At 22.3% G+C, this 12,420-nt stretch overlaps 2 protein-coding genes across 2 annotated transcripts; both read right to left on the reverse strand.

Annotated features, from left to right (window-relative positions):
- Positions 1–905: 905 nt before the first annotated feature.
- On the reverse strand, positions 906–1,607 carry OCT59_001707 (uncharacterized protein; the record flags this gene model as incomplete). Its single annotated transcript, XM_025324211.2, has 1 exon — positions 906–1,607. One exon carries the CDS (start codon positions 1,605–1,607, stop codon positions 906–908), a length of 702 nt encoding a protein of 233 aa, XP_025187347.2.
- An 8,088-nt stretch (positions 1,608–9,695) lies between these two features.
- Positions 9,696–10,941, reverse strand: OCT59_001708 (uncharacterized protein; the record flags this gene model as incomplete). Its single annotated transcript, XM_066144020.1, has 5 exons — positions 9,696–9,718; positions 9,798–10,175; positions 10,614–10,728; positions 10,805–10,840; positions 10,912–10,941. 5 exons carry the CDS (start codon positions 10,939–10,941, stop codon positions 9,696–9,698), a joined length of 582 nt encoding a protein of 193 aa, XP_065995222.1.
- Positions 10,942–12,420: the final 1,479 nt, after the last annotated feature.

Consider the following 12,420-nt stretch of genomic DNA (forward strand, 5'->3'; position numbering starts at 1 on the left):
ATATCCTGAAATGCATTAAATTTTTGACAATCATATCTTTTTATAGGTTAGTTTTGCGATTATAATTCTCAATTTGACGAAAAATATTATATATATTGTTAAAATAAAAGTGTGCAACTTTTTTGAAATTTTCATTAGAAATGGAAATCACTTTACATTTTTGATCTAAATTTCTCTCTCTTCGTAAAAATGAAGTTTTTCTTGAAATATACAAAAATTTTTTCATCTTAAATTTTTTTTTCTTTTCGTAAGGATAAAGTTTTTTTTTTGAAAAATCCAAAAAAATTTCAAAATGAAAATGGAAATCACTTTCCATTTTTAATCTAAATTTTTTTTTCTTTGCGTAAGAATAAAATTGTCTTGAAAAATTCACATACTGATAAAAATGGTAACTGCTTTCTGTTTTTGATTTAATAATATTCTCTTTTTATAAAATCAAAGTTGTTGGTTATCATCATCAAAAAATTCGAAGTTTTTTTTTATTTAATTATAGTTACTAATAAATATAAATAATTATAATAGAAGAAGAACTTTATTTTGAAAAAAAAAACAATAAAGAAAATTTCATTTAAAAACTCTCAACGTATTTGATTTTTTTTAAAAAGAAAATTTTTGCACCAAAAGAACTTTTTAATAAAAAAAAAACAAAATTTCAACTATAAATAGTATAGGACTAATTTAACAATGTAATTAATTTAATTTAAACTAATTTCTTCGATTCTTATAATAAAAAAAAAATCATGTTGTTCTTGATTAATTTCATCAAAATCTATAAATAAATAGTATTAACTAAAGAATTAAAAATTTTCCTAAATCGCCTATTTAACAATAAAATCATTCTAAATTTGTAAATTAAAAATATATAAATTTATATTAATTATATTGCCTAACAACGGAAATACTAGCTACTCACTTAATGTTGGTTGAATAGCATCTATTAATAAATTACCTGAATTTACTGGTTCTGGAAGATTTTTGAAATTTAAAAGTCTACTAGTATAGATTGCTTGTGGATGTGTTTGAATGTTGTTAGATCTTTTTTCACTTGTTCTGTTTAATTTGATTTTAACATCATATTCATATATTTGAGATTCAATAGATTCAATATCATCACTATCCTCATCAAAATCGTCACGATGAAATTTCTCAAGTTCTTCATGTAATTCTTTAGCAGTTGGTCTATCTTCTTCTTTAGCATCCCAACATTTAATAATCAAATCTGCAAGGAATATTGGTGTATATTTAAAAATATTTGGTCTAAGTCCTTTACATATTTCGATGGCTAAAGTATGATCATGAGGAATATTATTATAAGGAGTTTCTTCAGATATATGTTCATTCATCATTATTCCAAATGAATAAATATCTGATGCTTTTGTATATTGATGTCCACGTAAAACTTCTGGTGCCATATAAGGTAATACTCCATAAGTTCCTTCTTGTTTAATTGATTGGTTTTCATTATTTACTTGTTGACACATTCCTAAATCACTTATATATGGAAAATCATCATCATATAATATATTGCCTGAATGAAAGTCTTTATGAACTTTTCCTGCATTATGAATATCTAAAAGTCCACTTGCAATTCGCATCAATTCTTTCATTTTTGAAGAATAATTTGATTCGTAATTCAGATAGTAATTTCTCAAATTTCCATTTTCACAATAATCTAAAACCATCATATATTCTTTAGTATTCAGATCTTGAGTTATTCCATAACATTGAATGACATTATAGAGATAAATCTGAAGATGAGATTTAATCTAATTATAAAAATATTAAAAGAAAAAGACATTTAAATAAATAAATAAATAAAAAAATATAAAATAAATAACTATTTTAATTACCTCATTTAAAAAATCTGTGCTTATATAAGATGAATTATCCAAACTTTTTAATACAACTTTTATACTATACCTTTCCCATTTTTGATCTTCAACATCCCAACAATAAAGATATCCTTTAGACCATTCAGCTAAATAAATTTTACCAAACCCACCTCTGGTAATATAAGTAATATTATTAAAATTTTCAAAAGGTACCCATTCAAGATATTTTTTCCGATGCACAGCATTAAGTTGTGATTGTTGTATAAATTCGTCAATATCTTTATTTCCACTAGTCCAATTTTTAAAGTTATTCTTAAATCTTTTAGCATTACAAGGTTGACACCAATTTTGTCCTGTGCCAGGTTCATTACATTCTCCACATATTCCATATACTTGTTTTCTTTTTTCTAAATGTTCCATATAAACTATTTTTTCATCTATCTCTCCTGCTGATTCAGTAGTTGAACCAATAGTAGAAATTGTAACATGCTCCTTTTAAAATAAATGATTAAAAAAAAAACATTAAAAAATTAAAAAATTCAATAATATTATATTATTCAAATTCAATTGTCTTACCTGATATATATTAGTATTAACATGTCTCCATGAATTTCTTTTATTTTCTTTAAAGTCCATTTTTTGATATTTCCATACAAAATTAATTTTGGATTGTATATATTTAGAAATTTAACTATCGAATTCAAAGATAATGTTAACCATGTAATAAAAATGAAACGTAAAAAATTTCTCAATATTTATACAGAATTCGGATAAATTTACTCGCAAATAAGCTCTTGCGCAGCATGTGTATTAAAAATTCTATGTATAGTTTCTGATTATAGAAATAAAATACTTGTTACGTTAATGATCAGCATAAATTTTGACGATTGGATGAAACAAAATAAAAATAATTTTAGCCAAATAATTCTGGAATGTCTATCACTTAAATTATAATTATGGGGTAAAAATTAGTAAAAATACTCTATTATTATTATATCAAAAAAAAAAAGGCTCATAAATGTGAATTTTTCGTTAAATATGAAATCACAGTAAACAACAAATTTTTTAGGTGTAACCCAATAAGTTTACGTAAGTTAGCTGCGTAAGTTTTGTAAATTTCTTTTACATAAACTTAAACTTATGTATGGTTACACATGGATATAAAAAAAGTTTGTGAGACAACTTTTTACATAAACTCATTATTTTTAATAGATACCAATTTTGGTAATATATAACTAAAAAAATTCTTTGACGCCTAGATTACCAATTCCGATTAATGAAATTATTGTTCGGAATTTATCATTTTCGGTCATTCCCAGGGATGATCAAATATCTGCCGCAGCAGTACATTGATTTTAATTTTTTTTTTCAAGCTTTCCTTTTTTCGGTTTGGTTTTTTTTTTAAAGCCGAAAATTTTTTTTTCTCCGACAATTTTTTATTATTATTGTTGTATAAGTATATTATTATTTATTTTTGTTTTAGACTTAAGTGATGTAGGCTCCTTTTTTTCTTAATAAAATTTTTTTTCCTAGTTACTTTTTTACTAATTTTATTTTTTTTCGTCCTTTCACACCTGGATCAGTGATCTGATCGATGCTGCAATGATACGTTTTTTTCCGATTTTTATTTTTAATGATATTTTTTTTTCTCCAATTATTTTAATTATTTTTACTAATTTTTTTTCTTCCAATTTTCTTTATCGTTCTTTCACCATTTAGGTTAGGATCAAGGTCAGTGCCGTGATATAATCGAAAAAATATATTTTCTTTATTTGAATAAATAAATTTTGTATATAAATTAGTAGAAATTAAAAAAATCAAATTTTACTGGTATTAAATTTATTATACCTCATTTGTAAATTCTATTGCAATGTTTTTTAAATTACTTAAACTTTTCAGGATTACATCCTCACTTTTATATCTTTTCCAATTTTGATTTTCATTAACCCAATATCCTATTTTTCCATCAAATCCAATTTGCTTTATACACTTTGCCAACCAGTCTATCATAAGGTATCCATTCTAATGCATTATACACTTCATAGAATGTATGTGCTGATAACTGAGTATCTTGAATAAATTTATCAATATCATTATTACCACTTGTCCAATCTATGAATTTATGTTGAAAGTGTATTGTATTACATATTTTATCGGATATTTCACATTTATTATTCAAAACCATCATATAATTTTTTGTTTCTGAATCCTGAGTTATTCCATAAAATTCGTAGTTAATTTTAATCTACAAATATAATAATGTATCAGTAAAAATTAAAATATTTAGGATTATAAAATTATATCAAATAATTTTACCTTATCAATGAATTCTGCTGTAAAGACTTTTTGGCGTATTTAAACACTTCAAATTCACAAACATATTTTTTCTTTTACAATTTTTATTTCATTATTCCAATCACATATATTTCCATCAATCCAATTTGCTCTATACACTTCACCAAACTCATCTTTTGTAATATACTTAATATCATACAATCTATCATAAGGTATCCATTCCAATGCTTTTCCTATATTATCATGAGCTGATAACTGAGTATTTTGAATAAATTTATCGATATTATCATTACCACTAGTCCAATTTTTGAAATTTCGCTGAAAATGTATTGCATAACACGCATAATTACATTTTTCACAACACTTGTCACGTGATAACTTAGTAATCTTCTTAATAAATAATACTTTTGATAAAAGAAGCCATAGACCTTTTAAGTTATAACTAATGAATTCAGGTTTATAGGGTGTCTACCAAACACTTATTAGCTTAGGAATATTCTATGTAGATCACGTCAAACCTATTGCCCTACTATGTAGTTCGTCTAACCATTGTCCTTGCCTATGATCAGCCAATAGTAAATAAGCACATGATTTTTACCTTTCATAATGTTATTTATTAAAGTCACAATCAATGAATTTGATTTTGGATAACAAGAACTAATTTTATGGATACAAGTTTGTAAAATAGTTAATACTAATAAATGGTCAAATCGGGGCATCTTGAAATTTTATTAAGACAATGTGAGTTTTTATAATTATAAACCATTTTTTTACTGAATATAAAGACAGTAAAAAAAAAGAAAATATAGTATTATAAAATAAAAATAAAAATTAAAAAAAAAATCTGAAACTATAAATTAAGAATAAAATTAAATCAATTACATTAATAAAAATTTTCCAATAAATATTAAAGGATTTTAAACAAAATTCTCCATCAAAAAAGACTCACTTATAAAAAACCTTTCAATCAACAAAATTGTCAAAAGAAACGCCTCTATTAAAGAAAAATTTCTAATAGAAATCCTCCATCAAAAAACATTTTCCCTATTAAAAAAATTCTTACCTATTAAAAAAATTCTCAAAAGATTACTATACTTCCTCCTATTAGTATAGCAAACAATAATTATTTTCTTTGTATAAAAAAAATTCTTTACCGAAATTCTATATCAAAAAAAAAAAATCTCCCGTTAAAAAATTTCTAACGAAATAATCTATCTCCACCAAAAAATATTTTCACCTAGTATTAAAAAAAATCTCAAAAGAAATTCTTTATCAAAAAAAAAGCCCATCCTATTAAAAAATAATTCTTTAATGAAATACTTTATCAACAAAAAAATCTCCCCGTTAAAAAATTTTCTAACAAAATTATCTATCAAAAAAAACCTTCCCTATTAAAAAATTCTCTTATAAAGAAAAAATTCTCAATGATTTTTTTGCATTACTAAATATTTTTTTTTATTAAATTTAATATATAATACATTTTGTTATTTTTTTCGTGTTTAAAAAGGGTTATGGGTCTAAATCGCGACGGGTCAAAATCGCGACGGGTCAAAATCCCGAATGGGTCAAATCCCGACAGTTGGCCCGCGTTATGCAGAATTATGCAGAATTACGTGATATTTTGACCAGCATTAGAATTCGAGATTTTGACCCGTCGCGATTTTAACCGGATCCCATTTTTTACAACATGCTTTTGAATTGTACGGTACGCCATACAAAACAGGGGCCATTTTTAATAAATATATATAAAACATAATTTAAATTTCATTTCATTTCGTTTCAATTAAATTTCAATTTCAATTTCAATATATCAATTGATAAAATTGTTTTTTGGACGTGAATTGAAGTTGATCATCATTTACATCACAGTAAAAAAATAATCTTATCATGTTATAAAAATTGAAGCTGTTTATAGTAACCTTAAATAAAATAAATTAGTTACAATGAAGTTATCTTTTTTTTATTATAATTTTTTATTTGTTTGTTAATTAATTAATTAAAAAATTGTGATTTTTTTCCAATAGATTACACATTTTTTTAACTAATGATAAAAAAAATAAATTTACAAATTGAAAATCGAAAGATGATCATCATTTACGTCACAATGAAAATAATCTACAGTCAAATTCACATGTTAGTATTAGTTAAAAGTATTAAGCCTCATCTCATAACTATGAATAAATTAGTTATCCTTTTTTTATGGCTATAATTATAAAAGTGTGGTTTTTTAATGGATTACACTTTTTTAATAATAAAAATAAATAAATTTACAAATTAAATGATCATCATTTACGTTATTGAATTCACATGTTAGAAAAATTAAAGTCACATATCGTAACTATAAACAAATTAGTCCTAATGAAATTACACTTTTTTTATAAAGTAATATTTAATGAGATTACACTATTTTAATCATAAACTATTATATAAATTAATAAATTAATTTTATTACATAAATTATGATTTTTTCAATGAAATTGATAAATTTGATAAAATCAAAATTTTTTCAATGTGACAAAAATTTCAAATTTAATAAGAGGTAGGAAAAAAAACTAAATAATATTTATGACTAAAATAACCTAGCTGTTGTTCTTTATATTTTTTATGTAATAAGTACTATATTTATTTTTTAATGAAATAAAAGAAGTTGCATTATTTTATTCTTGTGTCAAAGAAAAGTAGTTGGTTTAAAAAAAAATTGGTTATCGTAAAATTTTAATTGCTGATCATGTTACGTATAGATCACCTGATAAATACGAACTGATTTTCTATTATTTTGGTATTTTTCATGTGTATTAAATTAAGCATTATATTTATTTTTTTTAATGAAATAAAAGAATTTATGTTTATTTACTTTTATTATATTAAAAAAAAAAGTAATTGTTTTTTAAAAAAAAAATTATTGTAAAATTTAATTGTTACTAATAAAATATTACAAATATGTTATTCATCACTGATCAAATATATACGAACTATTAAAGATTTCATAATAATTTGATTACTAAATAATTTTTCTAGCAGTTACTAATAATTTATTACTAACATTAAATCATAATTAATAGCAAAACCGAATCAGATTAAGACAGATTAGTTACAATCTAATTATATATATTTAAACAAATTAATTTTTGTTCGTATTAATATAACTAAATATGACACTGATAAAATTTTTCATCCTAACTTAGAAATATTTTTTTAATTCAATCTATCAATTATTTATAATAAAGCAATTAGGGGTTCTTTAAAAATAAAACATTTTGTTTGACTATGCATTTACATTCAGTTTATGTTACAACTAATATATTTTGAAGGCTGCCGCTAGGCAGCCATAGTGATACAGCTCTAGTTTTTATAAAAAAACTAGAGGATTCTGATGTGCGGTAACTTTGTTGACACTAGTGAATGATATTGAAGTACTTAACACTATATTTCTATATTTCTATATTTTAATTTATATTTACATTTTAAATAAAATTGCTTGAATTACATAATTTTGGATTTAGGTATTCCTGTATAATATAGTAGCATAATAAATTTCAATTATAACTTTAGTTAGTATGTTTTAATATACAGTAGAATTAATATTTGAAAAGGAATTTGGTTTATTAAAATTTCTATTTTGAATTATTTAATAATTTAAAACTTGTTTTAATAAATATTCTCTTGGCATTTCTTATATATATATTTTTTTATCTTTAAAAATAATTTTATGAAAAAAAATGGTTTTCATTTAAAAAAAAATTCTTTTTATTCTAAACCAAAGAAAGTGATCTAAAGATAAAAAATTAAATAGTAATAAATAAATAAGCTAATTAATTTATCAATAAATAAGAAATAAACTACCAGTTTGCTTACAGTCAGTGAAATGAAAAATATATTTTTATTTAATATTCAACATTTGGCTCAATAATTAGTGGTAGTCAAATTATCGGCTAAAACACATTTTTTTAATAGAAAAAAATAAAAAATCAAAAAAATTTTTTAAATAACCAATTTTTCTTGAATATTCTGTTTTAAAAAATATTGGTTTTGTCCGATTGGTTCTGATTTATCATAAGAACTAGTATGAATAAACAAATTTAACATAAAAGACATAATCAATGCATGTTTTTGAAATACAATTAGATTACAAATGAAAGACTGACAAAAAGTCTTTTAATAGTATAGATATAATTAACATGTGAAGTATGTATTTTTTCTATTTATTTTCTAAAACGTCACAAAAAAAGAATACAGTCACACCTCCATAAGTGCACGCACCTGGGGCCCGGCCATGCACATGCAGTTAGGGAGGGTGTGCACTTTAAGAACAGCCAATAGAAAATTCAATATTAGTAATTGGAGAGAATATTTATTTAAATTCACTTTTATTTTATATTTTCATTTTAATGAAAGAATTGCACATACAAAAATGATCTGTGGTGTAAAATAATATAATAAAATTAAAAAGATTGAAAAATATTTTTTATTCAAAAAAATGTAAATTGTCAAATTTATTTATTTTAAAGAACAAACAGCTATCAATGATTGGCCAATATTACATAATTTTCACGTGAATGCATTTATGGAGAGTGTTCTGATATACCCAGAATTCAGAATTACATGCACATGTAGAACGTAGAGGGTGTGCACTTAGCTCTAAGTCCCTAGCTTGGGACCAAGCCATGGCGTGCATATAGGGGGCAATGCATTTATAGAGGGTGCACTTATGGAGGTGCGACTGTATAAGCATACTTCTTGGCTTATATTCTTCTATTTCATGTAAGTTGGTTTAAATTTTGTGATATTCGGCATTGCTTATAATTGTTTTATTCTTAATAATGATTTTTGGTTTTTGACATGTTGCTAGTTATTATTAGTAGAATAAATGAATAATATATTTATATATATATATTTTTTTATTTATTCTATAGGAATCAAACAATTTACTAAATATTTAATAATATTTTACTATTTACTTACAAATTCAAAACACAATTTTACAATTTATTTAATTTATTTACAAATTCGATAAGATTTCAATAATACATTTTTACAATTTCACAACCAAATATTGATTAAAAGTTTCATGATATATTTTCAATATGGTCAATATTTGGTTTTGATTTTAAAAGTTTCTGTAAAGTATAATTGCTTTTTTGGAGGATTAAGGAAGAGGCTTGTGAAGAAGAACTTGCTATTATTTTCATAAAACTATTTGTAAAACAAAATTGATAGAAGGACATTTTCCAGGCAGGTTTGGCCAGAGTTATGCAGAGCTATGTACAAACATGTGATCAAATAGATCAAATGGCTAGTGTTAGGCTGTTGGTCTATACATTAGTTATCATTGGCTGGAAAAGGTTTTATATTATTATTTTGATAATTTATATCTCATAATTGAAAAAATTATAAAAAAAAGATTTATTTAAATTACAAACTAAGAAACTTGTAAAATATTTACTACTCTAGTCTTAGTGTTTAAATAAATCTAAAAAGAATAAAATAAGAACAATTTTTTTTGAATGTATAATATCAAATATCACTTAAAAAATACTATAAGTTTTTTTTAAAACTAACAATGACTAGTTAATTTTCATCTGTTTTAATATCTAAGTTAAATATTAAGTAAAATTAATTTCACATAAATAATTTGCAAGAATAATTTTTTTTATATACTATATTACATACCTAATGACTTCAAATTAACTATACAATCATCCAAATCTTCAGCTTGTGAATCCTCATTTTCAAGAATTTCATTTACTTTTTCACTAGTGGATTGACTTGAATAATAAGCTTGTAAATCTTCGCTTTCAAGAATTTCATTCAATTTTTTACTAGTAAAATCAAGTAAGCGACTTGTATAACATGCTTTAGGATGAGATTTAGTAACAAGATTGTTATGCTGCCCAATTGGTGCATTTATAAATTCCATAATGTTGCTTTTTAATTCATCATTGACTTCATCATTATCAGGACAGAAAATCCATTTTTCAATAATTTTCAATACTTCTTTAGAAGATGGTCTTTTTAATGGATCTTCATTCCAACATCTTTTCATTAAATCTACATAACATTGTGGAGTATTTTCAATAATTTCAGGACGTTCACCATCTTTACAAATACTTAAACTAAGTTGAATGTCATGTGCTCTATTATTAAATGGTGGCACTCCAGATGTAAGTTCCCACATAATCATAGAAAAACTATATATATCACTAGCTGGAGTATAAGATTTGCCTCTTAAAACTTCAGGAGCCATAAATGGTATAACACCATAAATATCATACTTTTTCAAAAATGATTTTACAGGTTGGCATAATCCTAAATCACTAATATAAATCATATTCTCATTATGATTTAAAATATTACCATCATGTAAATCACAATGAATAAGATTTTTTTCATGTATTATACTAAGTCCAGAAATAATTCTGTACAACATACATAATTTTTTATTCCAATTATTTTTGACCATTCTTGTTAAATTTTCTCTTAAATTACCATTATTTGCATAATCCATTACTACCATATATTTTGAAATATTTGGATCTTCTGTAAATCCATAAAAATTTACAATATCAAGTGATGAATTTAAACAATTCCTATGATAGTCCCACTACAAAAATTAATAATAATTTATTAATATAAATTATAAAATAAAAAAAAAATAATATACTATCAATCTATCATACTTCTTTCAAAAATTCATTTAAATTTTCATTTAAATTCTTGTGACATTTAAGAATTACTTCTATTTTATTTTCATTATTTTTTAACCAAATAGCTTTGTATATAGTACCAAATCCTCCTTCATTAAGATATTCAACATTTTTAAATTTATTATAAGGAATCCATCTTAATTTTTTTTTACGAATAAAATCATCTATAATTGTATTTCCACTTTTCCCAAATCTATAAATTTAAATAATTAAAATTATATTATAGATTGTATTATAATTTACACTAGAATAAATTATTACTTACTCTAAAATTTAAATAGGAATTTAATGTAATATAAGTCTTAGTTTTTGGATAAATACATAATAACCTATAATTTACAACTTACCAACTAAAGTAACAGATAATTTTTTGAATAAAAGAATTCAATTAACAAATAAATATTATATAATATATAACAATAGAGATACTTACAAGCTAGATTATAATAATTTTTTAAATAAAGAAATTAGATAAAATTATATGTAAATATTATAACAATAAGTAATAATAGAATTAAATAAATAACTTATAACTTACGATCTATTAAATAAATAAAGAAATTAGATAGTTTAAATTATATGTAAATATTATAACAATAAGTAATAATAGAATTAAATAAATAACTTATAACTTACCAACTAAAATAAATTACAAAATAATTTTTTAAATAAAAAAATTAGATAGTTTAAATTATATGTAAATATTATAACAATAAGTAATAATAGAATTAAATAAATAACCTACCCCCTAAATAAAGAAATTAGATAGTTTAAATTATATGTAAATATTATAACAATAAGTAATAATAGTATTAAATAAATAACTTACCCTCTAAATAAAGAAATTAGATAGTTTAAATTATTTGTAAATATTATAACAATAAGTAATAATAGAATTAAATAAATAACTTACCCCCTAAATAAAGAAATTAGATAGTTTAAATTATATGTAAATATTATAACAATAAGTAATAATAGAATTAAATAAATAACTTACCATCTATGAAATAATTTTTTAAATAAAGAAATTAGATAATTTAAATTATATGTAAATATTATGACAATAAGTAATAATAGAATTAAATAAATAACTTACGCCCTATATTATTTAATAATTTTTTAAATTATATGTAAATATTATAACAATAAGTAATAATAGAATTAAATAAATAACTTACGCCCTAAATAAAGAAATTAGATAGTTTAAATTATATGTAAATATTATAACAATAAGTAATAATAGAATTAAATAAAGAATTTTTCTAACTATCATCGGGGTGATGATCACTGGTGACTGAAATTATGACAATCGACCAGCATTAAAAAAATATAGTGCCGGTAAAAATTGATCACCCCCGGTGATTTGAAGTAAAAACCTTAAATAAATAACTTACACCCTATATTATTTAATAATTTTTTAAATAAAGAAATTAGATAGTTTTAAACTATATGTAAATATTATAACAATAAGTAATAATAGAATTAAATAAATAACTTACGTCCTATATTATTTAATAATTTTTTAAATAAAGAAATTAGATAGTTTAAATTATGTGTAAATATTATAACAATAAGTAATAATAGAATTA

This window comes from Rhizophagus irregularis, chromosome 10, assembly GCF_026210795.1.
Source record: "Rhizophagus irregularis chromosome 10, complete sequence".
Classification (NCBI taxonomy): Eukaryota; Fungi; Glomeromycota; class Glomeromycetes; order Glomerales; family Glomeraceae; genus Rhizophagus; species Rhizophagus irregularis.